Source organism: Lepus europaeus, chromosome 1 (assembly GCF_033115175.1).
Source record: "Lepus europaeus isolate LE1 chromosome 1, mLepTim1.pri, whole genome shotgun sequence".
Lineage (NCBI taxonomy): Eukaryota > Metazoa > Chordata > Mammalia > Lagomorpha > Leporidae > Lepus > Lepus europaeus.
In genome coordinates, this window is record NC_084827.1 from 3,272,445 (window position 1) to 3,288,403 (window position 15,959).

The window sequence follows — 15,959 nt, forward strand, 5'->3', positions numbered from 1 at the left end:
TGTAAGTTACTGCTGGAAGTGATAAGTCTGAAGTTTTGTTCTGGTTGTCTTTTGCTAAGCAATCTAGAAAAAAACTAATGTAAAGAGCGTTTTCGAGCTGTGGTTTTCTTTTTCTAAGACCAGTCTTTCAAAGGCACTTACCAGACGTCTTGCTGTGCTGTCTGCTCTGCAGGATGAGCCGGGCCTTAGGATCCTTTCAGAAGGAACCTGTTCACACAAACAAAGTTCATCTAAACTGGTGAAGGTGCTGCTTTCTTCTAAACTACATCTTCTTTTTAACTGCTTCCTACTTCCCAGGCAGCATTTGTATTGGAGGAAAACAATGCATGCAAATTTGCTGATAAACAGAGAAAGTGTAACAGTTTGAACTTGCTAATCTTCTCTCTGTGCGCTGACAGAGCGAGTGTGAGAACCGAGAACTTGGGCGTTTGAGTGACGTGTGTGTTGTGGGGATTTTAAAGTTTCTGAAGTTCTGCCTGCCTGATTCACTGACTGGGTGTTTACATGTTAAGCCTGACCACACTGATGGCGGAGGGCCTGAGGACGACACAGCTTTTAGATGCGGGATCTCCTTTTGGGAATCCGTCGATACCCGTTTGATGTGGCCAGAGCAGCCTCACGTGAAGAGGGCCCATCTTTGGAGTTAGACCTAAAGTCGAATTTCACTCTGCCTCGTGCTTGCTCTGTCACTGTGGGGATTTAATTTAATCTCTGTGAACCTCACTTTCCTTGGCTGTGTTTATCAAATTCACGATAATTACACCAGAGAAAACTGAAAATGCTAAACGTCAGGACTGCTGGGTATCCGTAGTTATGCACGGTCAGGTACCTGGCACACTGAAGACTTCAGTTGGGAGGAACAGAAGCTGATGATACGTAGGTGAACTGTACCTTTTCTGATTCCAGATTTTGTAATTAAAACAAATGTAAACAAAACCTGAGAAGTTTCCATTCTACTGATAATTGATTCACCTAGAAAAGGTTTCTAAGAACACTTTATAGACATTCGAGTCAGGTGCCATGGAAAGATGACTTTTTCTCCCAAAGATACAGTATTGACTCGACCTGCACATCTTCTTTGAATGGCAATTACATAATTTCTAAATAACTCATATCTTATAGTATAAATTAAACTCCAGACAGAATATTTACTTTCATTTTATTAATACTAATTTTCCTAAAATAATTATATAACGACAGTAAAGGTGGTGGAATAATAACATTGCTGAATATAAGAAACATTTGAAATATTTAAGGATAAATCTAACAAAATGTGTAAGATTTTTATGCTGAAAATGTAGAACTTGAAGGCGAGAAATCAAGAAGACCAAAATAAAGGTATTGTCTGTGTTCCTGGATTGTAAGACTCAATACTAAGCTGTCAGTTCTCCAAACTGACCTGTAACGTCAGCACAACCCCAATCAGGCTTCCAGAAGGATTTTTGGTACGAATTGACAGATTGATTCCAAGATTTATGTGGAAAAATAAAGGGATTAGAACAGTCAAAAGAATTTTGGGACAGAAAGCAGTTTGAGAGCTTATCAACTTACACTGTTCTGCTCTCTGAAGAGGTAGTGTGGTGTTGGCAAAAGAGACATAAAGATGCGTGGAAGAAAAAGCCCAGAATTAGGTCCACACACGTATGGACAACTGATTTTTCAACAAAGGTGCCAAGGGAGTTCCGTGGAGAAAAGACAGTTTTTTCAAGAAGTGCTTATGGGACAGCTGGACAACCATATACAAAGAGAATAACCTTCAGCCTGTCCATCATATTGTATATAAAAATTAACATGAAATGGTTCATAGACCCTATCTTTAAATCCTAAAATGGTAAAGCTTCTAAAAGAAAACCTTCAGTGAATAGGTAAATGCAAATTAAAGTAAATCCATGAAATGCCTCTACGCATCTATTAGAATTGCTTATGGGCCGGCGCCGTGGCTCAACAGGCTAATCCTCCGCCTTGCGGCGCCGGCACACCGGGTTCTAGTCCCGGTCGGGGCACCGATCCTGTCCCGGTTGCCCCTCTTCCAGGCCAGCTCTCTGCTGTGGCCAGGGAGTGCAGTGGAGGATGGCCCAAGTGCTTGGGCCCTGCACCCCATGGGAGACCAGGAGGAGCACCTGGCTCCTGCCATCGGAACAGCGCGGTGCGCCGGCCGCAGCACGCTACCGCGGCGGCCATTGGAGGGTGAACCAACGGCAAAAGGAAGACCTTTCTCTCTGTCTCTCTCTCACTGTCCACTCTGCCTGTCAAAAATAAAAAAATAAAAAATAAAAAAAAATTGCTTATGCAAAACAAAACAAAACAAAACAAAAAAAACACCAAAACCTGAGTGCTAAGTAGACGCAGCAATTAAAACTCAGTTGAGGTACTTCAACAAGTTTGTGGGAAAACGGGATTAAGTTTATTCCTGGTACAAAAAAATTTTGGAATCCATGCCTAATTTTTTCATAGTACCATTTTCCACGAACTTTTTGAAGACCCATTATTGATTTGTGGGTGGAAAGCAAAATGTTATAGCCACTGTGGAAGAAAAGTTGACAGTTTCTTACACAATAAAACACATACTTACCATATGCACACCAGTGACATTTCTAGATGTTTCCCCAAAAGAAATGAAAATGTCCATTTAAAAATCTATATAGGAATATTTATAGTAGCTTCATTCCTAACTGGCAAAATCTGGGAACACTGCCAGTCATCTATTGACAAATTCATCAACACAAACAAATCTCAAACTCATATTAACAGAAAAAACTTGAATTTCTTGATTCTGATGTGTGACATTCTGGAAAAGTCAAAACCAGGAGCTGCTGGTCGGGGCGATGGATTGGCTACAGGGAGTCTGAGCTGTTGGAAATGTTCTGTCTTGGTCATGGTGGTGGCTGTGTGACCGCATGTGTTTGTCAAAATGTATACAACAGTGTACTTCAGCAGGGTGAATTTCACCGTGCATAAGTGATACTCCACAGGGCTGACGTTAAAAGAGAAGTCATGTGAGGAGCTTGGAAGCAGCCACTCTGCCCTAACGGCAAGTAAAAGCTGAGCAACAAGAAGACTGAGCACTGCTCTGGATCTGAAGGGGAGGGGCAGGTTCAGGGCGGACAGCTGCCCCCAGGACTAGAGACGGGCAGGAGCCATGATTTGGTGGAGACTAACGGCAGAAGCCACCGTGGGAACTGGTGCTGCCGTGGGAAAGCCTGAACTGAGCCTGGCAAACGCTGGACATCAGTACGGTCAACTCAGAATTACAGAGCTGCAGGGGACCCAGCTATTGTGAAGTGTACCTTCAGAAGCTCGCTCAGGACCCTGCAGTGAATATCAGAGAAATCTCATGCTTTTCACATAGGAAAGGAGAAGAAGGGAGCCATTTGAAGTACGCCAGAGCAGATTGGTTTTCAAAGCCTACTCTCAGGAGAAACAAGTTGACCAGAGCCTGACCTAGTGGAGCGTTTTCAGGGCTTAATTAACCTGGGTGAAGGAAAATACCTGACTCCAGTCAGTTCTAGCCATCTTGTCGCACCTAATGAGGGGGAAAAAGGAATTAAACTAGAAAGGTAACTGGAAAAATCTCTAAATCCATTGAGGTTATACAACATGCTTCTAAATGACACATAGATCAAAGGAGAAATGAAATTGCAAACAGGAAATCAATAGAAAAACAAACAAACCCAATGCTAATTATTTGAAAAGATTGATGGGATCTGTAGCCAAGCTAAGGGAAAAAAAGACACAAATTCTCAGTATTGGTAATGAAAGAGGACATCACTACAGATCTAACAGAAATTTAAAAGGATAACTTGTGGACAATTCTGCCCACAAATTCCTGGAAAGACATAATTGTCCCAGACCCACACGAGAAGTAGACAGCAGGTGAATGTATTAATAAACTGTGGTATGTGCAGACTCTGGAATGTCATTGAGCAGTGAAAAACGAGCCGGCAAGTCTGAAAATGCCTGGAGGAACAACCTTCAGTGCCTCTCACTGAGTGAAAGAAGGCTCTCTGGGAAGGCTACATCCTGTGATTCAGCTGTTTGGTATCCGAGAGGCAGAACTGTGGAGCCAGGAGAAAGGATTCGGACGACCTGTGAAAGCATCCTGTAGGATACGTCAGCGGTGGATACACTGCACACCTGCAGAACGTCTAATACCAAGAGTGACCCTGGAGTTCAGGGTGATAGTGAGGTGTTAACGTAGGTTCCTCATTGTAGCAAACGTACCAGCTGCTCTGGTGGGAGATGCTGATGGTGAGAGAAGCTGTCCGTGTGTTGGAGCAGGAGAAATGTGGGAATCTCTGTACTTTCCTTTTAGTTTGCTAAGAGAGCCTAAAACCGCTCTAAAGAAGTAAAGTAAAAAAAAAAAGTTAAAAAATCAGTTTTTTCAAACTGAAGTAATTCTGCCTTCTTAGTGTTAGTTAAGAAGGAACTATTAATTTCTTCTCAGTTTGGCTAACATCAATGTGGACTTTATGTGGCTACCCTTTTTTATAGTTCATTTCAATTATGTACTAACCCTTGTATCCCATTATTAAAGTTCATTCATATGGGATAATTTGAGTATTAGGCTAATAACTATATTACATTAAAACATCAAGTGTATATTTAAATCTTTGAGCTCTTAGGGCTAAGAAAATAAAAGTGAGAAACTGGTGACTTTGGGATGATGGTAGGGAATCGGCTTATTTTGAACACTGGTTAAAATGAATTTATCCTGACATTGTGTGACCTGTTCTTTGGGGTATCCAAATTAAGGATGGATGCAGAGACTCTTTGTAGCCAGATGAGAAATTAGAAGGGGTAGCAGAATTGAAAGGTCACTGGTTAGTAACTGTTAATACGTGTAGGCGGTGATTTTCAGAGCTTGCCACAGTCGTGTGAATTGGCCAGGGTAGTGTCTGAGCCGGCACACCACCACGTGTGGGGAGTGTTTTTCCCAAAACTCAAGAAGCCGAACTGGATACACGTTTTCTATCCTCAGTACAGATTTTCAGAAAACACAAGAAATGTAGATATGTTAATATTATGGTTGGCCGGCGCCGTGGTTAACAGGCTAATCCTCCGCCTTGCGGCGCCAGCACACTGGATTCTAGTCCTGGTCGGGGTGCCGGATTCTATCCCGGTTGTACCTCTTCCAGGCCAGTTCTCTGCTATGGCCTGGGAAGGCAGTGGAGGATGGCCCAAATGCTTGGGTCCTGCACCCGCATGGGAGACCAGGAGAAGCACCTGGCTTCGGATCAGCGAGATGTGCCGGCCGCAGCGGCCATTGGAGGGTGAACCAATGACAAAAAGGAAGACCTTTCTCTCTCTCTCTCTCTCTCTCTCTATCCACTCTGTCAAAATATATATATATATATATTATGGGATGCAGTCAGTAAAATCCAGACCCTCATAAACTCAATAAAACAAACCATCTCTTCAAGTAGGAAAAAGTAAAGGAGAGAAAATGAACCTATAGGCTTCAAGAGACTTGAGACATAAACTAAGTACAATGGATACATCTTTTTTGGATCTGACTCGAACATATGAGTTACTTGATTAAATGTAACCATTGACTGAATATCTGCTGCTATAAAGGATTTTTACTGTTGGAGGTGTGATAGTGTAACTTATGTTATTTTTAAGTGTCTTTTGAAACACACAATGAACTGTTTATGGGTGAAGGGTATCCAGGATTTACTGCAGTTGGCACAGGATGGGGGTGATAAGTAGGGAGAATGAAACGAGATGAGCTTGGTCGTGAGTTAGTAGTTGTTGAGGAGTTCGTGTTGCTGGGCTCTGTGCTATCTTATAGACTTGAAATTCTACAGCATATAGTCATTCAGATAATTGGGAGCCTATTATGTGCCGTGCACGGCTAGGCTTAATTATATTTTGCTTGATAATTAGATGTAAATTATCGCTAGCCTGGTGGAAATGTTGTCCAGAAGGAGGCAGATGAAAAAGTAAAGAATCATGAACTGTGACCCACTGTGAAGAGAAAGTGATAGTTCCCTGTAGAAAGTTAGAGAAGGGCCCACGTCTGGGCTTGCTGGCGTGGGCCTCTCTGAAGGCACACAGGCGGTAGACTTGCGGGCAGGGGTCAGGGAGAGGACATGGCCGTGTGGGTCGTGTGGGTCTGCTGCTTGTCACGGCTGTGAGAGGGTGTCTTCAACCATGTCTGATTGTTTCTTTTGACAGTGTTGCGGATTACGTGTCTAAGTTTGAACAAGTGTGAACTCCAGAATTGCGTAGTGAGCACTGTGAGTGGGTGTCAGCAGTAATGTGTTTTGATTCATCGTTACCTATAGATTTTTGATGGCTACCAAAGTACAAATAAGAACACATTTTTGTCTTTGAATAACAGAATCATCAATTAAAATGAAGCCTACTTCCTGGTAATCTTGGAAAATAAGGGAAATATATTTTGGGTTCTGGGTTATATTTTGCTAAGAAAACTACAACAAATCCTGTCATTAGTTACCCTTCTGGCTGTTAGGGTAAAAAGAAATACTGTTTTTAGAAGTGTGTCAGTTCTAAAAATGAATGGAAGATTTTTTTATTCATTTAAGTATCATTTTCCAGTGTTAAATATGCAGGCACAATGTGGAGACGCAGCAAATGTTAAATCAGTAAGTGATACCTTGTATGAACTTCTCCTCCCCAAGGCCTGCTCTCTCTGAGCCCTAGTCAGAGCCTTCTACTATAGCTGTGCCCACTAAGTTTGCAGTTTTTGAAAATATTCCTTTCCTGACAGTGCTCTGAGCAAGAGGGTGTGTGTGTGTGTGTGTGCGCGCGTGCATGTGTCTATGGCCAGGTGTGTGTGTGTGTGTCTGTGGCCAGGTGTGTGTGTGTGTGTGTCTGTGGCCAGATGTGTGTGTGTGTATGTGAGCATGTCTGTGGTCAGGTGTGTGTCTGTATGTGCGTGTGTGTGTGTGTGGGCGTGTGCGTGTGTCTATGGCCAGATGTGTGTGTGTGTGTGTGTGTGTGGCCAGGTGTGTGTGTGTGTGTGTGAGCATGTCTGTGGTCAGGTGTGTGAGTGTCTGCATGTGCGTGTGTGTGTCTGTGGCCAGGTGTGCGCGCGTGTGTGTGTGTCTGTGGCCAGGGGAGGTGTTGCTTGGTTTTCACAGTGCCTGCTTTCCTTCCCGTTCTCTTTCAGACATATCACAGATGCCACGCTTGCAATTGTGAAAGGAGAGACAGTCCCACTTGATGTGTTACAAATCAAGGTAAAGTCTTCAGAGTCTCAACAATGATCGAAGTAATACTTAGATACTATTACAGAAAATATGGCAGTTGAAATTAAAATGAAAACAGTCCACTTTCCCTTCCTATTCAAAGTCTTACCCCCAGAAAAAAATACTTTCACCTGTTAATTCTAGTTGCTATAACTAATTTACTTGTGTTACTGCTTTTTTAAAAAGTGGAAAAACATAAGTCAGAACCACCACGTTAACCATTTGAGGTGTGGGGTGTGTTGCTGTGGAGCCGGGAACGCTGCTTCTTGGTTTACCAGTTCCAGACTTTGATCCTGTGACTTCTTGATTGAGTGAAGATACTTGGAAAAGTTCATAGAAAATGTGTATTAAGAAAATGTATGCATTGGCTTCACATTTTTTGCTACCAAAATAAAGTTATCTTTTAATTCCATTTGAACCAAAATGAACTTTTAATTTCCCACAGTTTTTTTTTTTTTTTTTTTTTTGACAGGTAGAGTGGACAGTGAGAGAGAGAGACAGAGAGAAAGGTCTTCCTTTTGCCGTTGGTTCACCCTCCAATGGCCGCCGCGGTAGCGCGCTGCGGCCGGCGCACCGCGCTGTTCCGATGGCAGGAGCCAGGTGCTTCTCCTGGTCTCCCATGGGGTGCAGGACCCAAGGACTTGGGCCATCCTCCACTGCACTCCCTAGCCACAGCAGAGAGCTGGCCTGGAAGAGGGGCAACCGGGACAGGATCGGTGCCCCAACCGGGACTAGAACCCGGTGTGCCGGCGCCGCAATTTCCCACAGTTTTTGCAGTGCTCTCATAGGTAAGAATTCCTGTGCATCTCCTCCTGGTCTGTTTCGCTGTTAGTTCCTCTGTGGGTTCCTGTGAACTGTAAGGAACCATCTGCCGTGGTGGCTGCTTAGAGCAATGACAGAGCTGAATGAGTACAGACCTGGGCGGTGACCGACTTCCCCTTCGCCCCGTGCTCCCCCAGAGCTGAGACCTTTCCATGCAGCCTGTCTTCCCCAGGCTGTAGGTTGCTTCATCGGCTGACAAGCTTAAGAGAGTTACGCTTTTGTAGATTTTCTGGCTTTTTTTTTTTTTTAACCTTTTTAAAATGGGAACACTGTTCACGTAGCTTCTCCCATCCCGGGTGGGAACAGAACCTCTGTTGTTCTGTTAGGCTGTCCAATGTTTCCTTGCTGACTTGTTGATGAACTCATGGTTTTAGAAATCACTTAGTATTTACTGATTATGCTCACTGAAGGCGGTCAGAGGCAGTAAGGCCCAAGAGCAGTGAGCTTGCCCATCTCTACCGTTCGTTCCTGAGAAAAATAACCGGGACCCCTGAGGGGATGGCTTTCAGAGGCAGGGCGAGAACAAGGCGAAGAGGGGCCAGCGCTGTGGCATAGTCGGCTAAGCCTTCGCTTGCGGTGCCGGCATCCTCTGTGGGCACTCGTTGGAGTCCTGGCTGCACCACTTTGGATCCAGCTCCCTGCCATGGCCTGGGAAAGCAGCAGAAGCTGGCCCAAGCGCTTGGGCCCCTGCACCCGCATGGGAGACCCAGAAGAAACTCCTGGCTTCGAATTGGCCCAACTCTAGCTGTTGGGGCCAAAAGGGAAGTGAACCAGTGGGTGGAAGACTTTTCTCTCTGTCTCTACCTCTCAGAGAGAGAGAGAGAGAGAGAGAGAGAGAGAGAGAAAGAGGCGAAGAAGTACTCACAACCCTATGGGCATCACAGAGGCGTAGGAGCCAGCCCAGAGGTGTCCTGCTCACTGATGTTAGGAGGGTTTGAATGTCAGAAAGAATAATGCGGTGGCTATAATGCCATGAATAAAAATAAAGGGTCCCTGACTCCCCGGTAATTTATTCACAGGGTTAGCTGTGCTGCAGAACTTGTACACACAGGCACGTACGGCCACTATCAGGAAGTGTTGGCAAACCTATGTGAAGGGCACAGGTGTTCAGTGTACTGTTAAAGTATTTTTGATTTGTCCAATAACCATTCCAATTCTTGATCAGAATCTTCTCTTTAAAAATTTAATTCATAAAAAAACAATTATTTGGCTGGCGCCTCAGCTCAATAGGCTAATCCTCTGCCTGCAGCGCCGGCACCCTGGGTTCTAGTCCCAGGAGGGGCGCCGGATTCTGTCCTGGTTGCTCCTCTTCCAGTCCAGCTCTCTGCTGTGGCCCGGGAAGGCAGTGGAGGATGGCCCAAGTGCTTGGGCCCTGCACCTGTGTGGGAGACCAGGAGGAGCTCCTGGCTTCAGATCAGCGTGGTGCGCTGACTGCAGCAGCCGTTGGAGGGTGAACCAACAGAAAAAGGAAGACCTTTCTCTCTCTCTCTCACTGTCCACTCTGCCTGCCTGTCAAAACAAAACAAAACAATTCACCCCCAGCCCCCAGAAAGACCAAATTCCTAAGTAGGCAGAGCCGTGAAGTTAAATAATCCTATGGATGTTGAGCCCTGTGTACTTCGCTCATATCATATTTCCGAGAGGAGGAGTCCACCTTGTCATCATTCCAGACTTGGTCCCGGAAGGTCCTGTGTGTCGAGTTTGCTTTGAGCATATTCCCAGCTGGTGAACCCAGGAGCCCACAACCTGGCTGCCTCTTATGTTCCTTTTTTCTTCATGCAGCAATGTCAGAACTGTCCATCACAACCTCCCTGGTCATGACAAAGTGATTCAATTTCTATTTCATCTTTTAGTATATAATAAAATTGTCCTCAAAAAATGGTTCGGCTATGCTGAAAGATGTTCCAGCCTACGAAAGGTGTTATAGATGCTTATCTATGAAAATATTATTTTCAAATATTACCAAAGGAAAGCAGTTAGCATCTTAGTAATGGAGTGATTTACTGTGTCTTATACATACTTAAATTTAACTGGAATATCTTGCCTTGCTTATATTTAAATCTCTTGTCCCTCTTATCTTTTTCTTTCAAATATACTGACTTGGTGAACTGATGAAACCAGTGTTAAATTTACTACAGGCTCCGCATTTTCATGACAGCCCAGGAAACAAAACTTTGAATCCAGTCCTAGAACATGTGCCGCAGCAGCCTCTAGTTTGGTTTCTGAGGAACCCAGCTAAGTTGAATTCTTGTTCTTTTTTCCCCTCTTTCTGGAAATTGCTTTCAGAGCATGGAGAAAAGCATTGCAAGCCCAGGCCTGATGCTGCATCCTTCACCTTGTGAATGATAGCCCCAACCCCATTAAACTTGTAACACAAGATTCTCCAAAGAGAAGAGAAATTGTAACAGTGCCGTATGCTCAGCTTTTACACTGACCAGTGTTCACACCTCCAGCTCTGTATGTCAGCAGGAATATTTTGTCCTTGTAAATAGAAGACATCTGGTGATACTAGTAATTGTCCTGGAGACGGAACTAGGATCTAGGTTTACCGCCTCAGTCGGTTGCGTTTTCCACTTCACGCCTTGTCCAGGTGGTGTAACAGGTGGCACCATCCTGGGACTTTTAAAGAGCAGTTTTTCCAACAGAAATATCTGCACTGCCTAAGAGCTGGCTTTAAAGAAACTGCCAGAACAGGTTAAATTGTTTCAACTTTTTTTTTTTTTAAATCAGATGTTTAGATGCTGCCAACCCACAGCCAAATGGCCTGTGCCAGAGAGGGGGTTGGGGGGCTGGAGTAGCTCCCTCTCCCCTGTCGTTCCTGGCTAGCTCCGTGGTTTCTGTTTTTTCAGACCCTGGCTCTAACCATTCTCTTCAGAGGTGCTTGGAGCAGCTTGAGAATTCCTTCTACCTCCTCCTCTTCTCCTGATCCCGGATCCCTGAAATTCCTAGATGAGGCAGAAATTGTCTTGTCCTTCAATCTCTGCGTTGTATCCCAGCCAGCTCCTCTGCAGACCACCAGGCCCTTTTCTCTGGGGGTTTTGCTCTGTTCACACCTGTAAGTTGAGACAGCACATCTGGAAGATCTGTGTGTCTGTTTTGTTTTTTTCTTTTTTCTTAAATTTTATTTAAGTTACACAAGTTTCATGTATTTCATAAGTACAGATTGTGTTTGTTGATTGACATATTCATCTCATCATCTGATACCTGCCAGGACCTGATGTTTTGTCTCTTGGCTCCCCCTGTGTCCATCTGGCCTTGCTTGCCTTTACTGTGCTCGTGTGTACTCAGCAGAGGGACTGGTCTCTATATCACTTACTTGCATTTCACGTCTGAACTGCGACAGCCATGGTCAAGTCACTGTCTGAAGATACACAGATCGTGTACGTCTGGATGCTCACTTACTGTCCAGAGCCATTCTTACCCTCCTCAGGGAAACCTTGGGGTTACGGGCTTTTCCCTCAACCCTAACAGGAAATCCTGCAACGCTTCTCCCAGATGAAGAGAGCAAACAGTGTTTTTTTGTTGTTGTTGTGGTTTTGGTTCCCCCCCCCCCCCTCCCCCGACAGGCAGAGTTAGAGAGACAGAGAGAAAGGTCTTCCTTCTGTTGGTTCACCCCTCAAATGGCTGCTATGGCCGGCACACCGTGCTGATCCGAAGCCAGGAGCCAGGTACTTCCTCCTGGTCTCCCATGTGGGTGCAGGGCCGAAGGACTTGGGCCATCCTCCACTGCCCTCCCGGGGCACAGCAGAGAGCTAGACTGGAAGAGGAGCAACCGGGACAGAATCCAGCACCCCAATTGGGACTAGAACCCAGGGTGCCGGCGCTGCAGGCGGAGGATTAGCCAAATGAGCCGCGACACCGGCCTGAAAGCAAACAGTGTTAGAGTGGTCAGCAGGTCCCACCTGCAGCACACACTTCAAAACATCGTTTCTCAAGTAGCCGTAGTTGTGCTGAAGGGTCCTTCAGGAGGGGCTGGCCCATTAGCTCAGGAATGCTTCTTTAAAAAAATTATTTGAAAGGCAGAGAGAGGGAAGGAAGGAGAGAAGAGGAGAGGAGATCTTCCATCCACTGGTTCACTCCCCAAATGATCACAGCAGCTGGGGCCGGGCCAGCTGAAGCCAGGAGCTTCCTCCGGGTCTCCTACATGGGTGCAGAGGCCCACACGGTTGGGCCGTCTTCCTCTGTTTTCCAGGCACATTAGCAAAGAGCTGGATTGGAGCAGCTGGGACATGAACCAAAACTCATATGGGATGCCAGTGTCCTGGGTGGTGGCTTAGCCCACGGTGCCACAACACCAAACCCAGGAAAACGTATGTCTCTCCCTGTAGAAATTTATAATGCACATTGGCATATTAAAGACTTCAGAGTTTCTGTCAAGACAACTTGTTTCCGATTGGATAGCTTTGGTGTTCACTAGCTTATTTCACCATGGCATCCTCTGTGGTACCTTCTGGAGTGCTTGTTAATGTACGTTAATGTTGAAATGTTCGTCCAAGGACACAAAGTTGCCGTCAGACAGCAGGGGTAGCTTTGGGTCTGACTCACAATAATAAAAACATTTCAGCACAGTTAAGATTGCACTTCAAAGTTCTCACCACAAAAAAATAAGGGAGTTGGTGGATATGTTAATTGGCTTGATAGGATAACTTTGCATCGTGTATGTACACGAGATCATCACATTGAATCCCATAAATGTCAGTTAAGATAGTGAAAGCAAACAGGTTTCTGCTTCGTGTTGCCGTGTGCAGTGCTTGCCCTGACCCATCGTCGGTCACTGTCAGTAACCAGCAGTCACCCCTCGCTCAGTGTCTGAATTGTGTTTGATTTCCTCCCCACCCGCCGCCTGCTGTTTCTGGCCCCTGTCGGTGTGGAGGAGGAAGACTAGAGGAGAACCTTTTACTTACCAAGCAGTGCGCCCTCGCTCTTCCGGGTTCTGCGGGGATTGTTGGGGTGCCTCCCCATGACATGGTTTTCTGGCGTTGGAAGTCTTTCCTGGCTTCACTACGTTCCCAGGTTCGGTACCCGCGGTCCCTGGTCCAGATTCTGAGATGAGGCTGTCAGATGGCTCAGAGTCTGTTGCGTCTGCAGGGTCCACTTGGCACCAAGGGGACAGATGAGTCCTGGCCGTGCGGCCAGCGAGTTCCTCACATCCCGTCTCCACCCTGCCCCTCTAGTTCCTTTCTTCTTTCTATCTGTGCAAAGCAGATGCCCAACACTGGGATGAGAGGCCAGCATCTTTTTTTTTTTCTTTAAGCGTTGTTTTAAGCTTTATTTGTTTGAAAGACAGAGTTACAGGGAGAAGTAGAGACAGAGGTCTTCCGTCTGCTGGTCCACTCCCCAAATGGCCGCAATGGCTAGAGCTGAGCTGATGTGAAACCAGGAGCCTGGAGTTTATTCTGGGTCTCCCATGCAGGTGCAGGGGCCCAGGCACTTGGACCACCCTCTGCTGCTTTCCCAGGCACATGAGCAGGGAGCTGGATCGGAAGTGGAACAGCTGGGACTCGAACTGGCGCCCATATGGGATGCCAGCGCTGCAGGTTGGGACCTTAACCCACTGTGCCACAGCACCTGCCCCAAGAGAGGCCAGCGTCTTGTAGGTTTCTCCTGTTCATGATTCTCCCTCACTTGGCTTTGCAGAGTTGGAATGGGAGTACAGTGGAGTTGGAGGGCTGCACCCCTTCCACAAGGAGAAGGCTTAGAGTGTTTCTCTAGGTGAGCAACTTCCAGTGCCCAGGATTCCCATCAGTTCTTAATTTTCTGCTTATACTGGTTGTGGTGGGGCGATGACTTGGTTCTAGCAAATTAAAAAAAAAATGAGAGTGAGACAAAGAGTGCCCATCCACTGGTTTGCCACCCAAATCCAGTGGCAGCCAGCACAGAGGTGACGCTGGAGCCAGAACCTGGGAATGCAATCCAGGTCTCCCATGTAGGAGGCAGGAACCCAGGCACTCTGCTGTATTACTTGTATTTAAGTATTACTTTAAGGAAGGTTGCTTATGGAGTCCAAACTCTTAGGGGCAATGGCTTTACTGTGTATTTTTTTGTAAACTTCATTGTTATGAATTGCTTAATTCACTTATTTGCTAGAAACTTGCAGTGTTTGACCACAAAGCTTTGGGCTAAATTCACATCAGGTTTTTTATGGTGTGCTGTGACAAATACTTGACTGAATTTTCAGATATTCAGGTACAACATTCTGAAGTATCAGGAATCTGATCTCACTTGAGGGCTCTTGGCCTTCCAAAAAGAACGCTGCTTAAATCATGTTCGTGTTGGACAAGTATGAGGCACTTGAAAAAGTTCATGGGAAAGTGGAATTAAAAGACGCTTGTGTGAGGAGAGGAACGGCTGCTGACCGAGGCACTCCCTAAGTGACAGTCTGCAGGTGGCAGCGTGTTCCCTCGCAGCAGATTCACGAGAGCTAATATAAAACAACTTTCTTCTTCTTGCATGGCTTCTTCATGGCCTTCTGGGCACTCACAAGGTTCATTTCTTTAAAGTTGGAACGTACCTTTTAGAGTTCGGGTCTGACAGGAAGTAGGCCGTGAGCATTTGCTCGTGCCTGCCCTTGGAGAGTTGCCAGTTGCCGTACTTGTTAATCTAAATGAAGTGCATTTAACTTCCAGGGTGAAAAGGAACAGCCTGTGTTTGCAATGACTGGCCTGCGCTGGGGATCCTTCAGAGATGCCGCTGTGAAAGTTAGCAAGTAAAGAATGACCATCCCGATGTGTGACGATCTTTACAATGTCTTTGCTGTCCTGGTCTTTGAGGTTTTAATGTGCAGTGATCTGCTGGGGTTAAGTCTGGTGGGCCTGGAGGTGGAGTTGTGTGTGAATAACGAAGGTTGATACAGGTAGAGGTTATAGAGGTCATAGGTTCTGTACTTAAGAAGGTAGAGGTTATACCCTGGGGGAAGGCACTAGCTTGCTGGGAGTTGAGAGAGGCGTGTGGTGCTCTCTTCGGAGGGCAGCCTGCAGTTGAGTGTAGCTTAGGCTCAAGCTAGACTGAGTGGAGAATGGGATTTCCTGTCCTCCTGCTTAGCTGGGCACCAAGCAAAAGGCGTGCCTGTGCCATGGCCTTCTGCAGCTCAGACTATTCCAGAGAGGTGGTGTTTTTTTCTTTCTTTTTGAGAGACCACAGGCCGCCTCTCTTAAGGAAGGGAGGCAGGTACCTGGCTGTGTTAGGGAATAACAGACCTGTTGAGTGGCCGTCTTTTCCTGGAAAAGGGCTTACTCCTGGAGATCGATTGCTTGAAATGAAACTTGGCTTGGGAAGAGAGTGTGACCAGGTCCACTGATGTCGAGAGGTAGAACAGGGACACTGTGAGGTTCACTTCACACCTGGGGGCTGGTGTTTATGCATTACTTTTCTTACAAAATGAGGGCTTCCAGTTTTAGTATAGTTTAACTGAATTACGACTGATCTCCCACAGCTCTCAAGAAATCCCTCTACGTGTCGTGGGCCAGCCTGCCACACGGATTACAAAAATGTCTCACTTGTTGCATTTTATCATTTCTGCTAATGAAATCCCTGACAGAGGAATGTCAGAGGGAGATACTATTGTATTATATTACACACTGTATTCTTAGTTTACGTCTTTATTTTCAAATGTGCTCTGATTTGTTGATGCCACCAGTTACTCTGTGTTCGATCCACAACCTCAGATTTCAGGAGCTCACCAAGAGGAATTGTTTAGCATTCCCGGAAAAGTCTGGTGAGAACAAACTGCTTTCCAAATGCTTTAATTAATAACTAAACACAAACAGGTCAGCGTTTTAGGAGTATCTTGCCCTTTGTTTCTGAATGGTGAATTCTAACATTTTAGTGATGGGTGTAATGCCCGGCTAGTGCTATCTGCTGAGTTGCTTTGTGATAAGGAAGAAACAGTAAGGACACAAGGAATCACCTCCTTACTGGCCACGG

At 45.7% G+C, this 15,959-nt stretch overlaps 1 protein-coding gene across 6 annotated transcripts in view; it reads left to right on the plus strand.

The window, feature by feature from the left end:
• Window positions 1-15,959, plus strand: part of AGK (acylglycerol kinase) — a 98,044-nt gene that overhangs the window by 57,977 nt on the left and 24,108 nt on the right. For 4 of the 6 annotated variants that reach the window (XR_009865543.1, XM_062187379.1, XM_062187320.1 and 1 more), the window contains 3 exons: window positions 7,136-7,205; window positions 14,663-14,742; window positions 15,673-15,750. Coding sequence is in view for 5 of the 6 variants with exons in the window: in XM_062187379.1 (XP_062043363.1) it covers window positions 7,136-7,205; window positions 14,663-14,742; window positions 15,673-15,750 (228 nt within the window). In the remaining variant the exon portion in view is untranslated. The remainder of the gene's footprint in view (window positions 1-7,135; window positions 7,206-14,662; window positions 14,743-15,672; window positions 15,751-15,959) is intronic. The other 2 variants (XM_062187492.1, XM_062187604.1) reach the window with 2 other exon arrangements.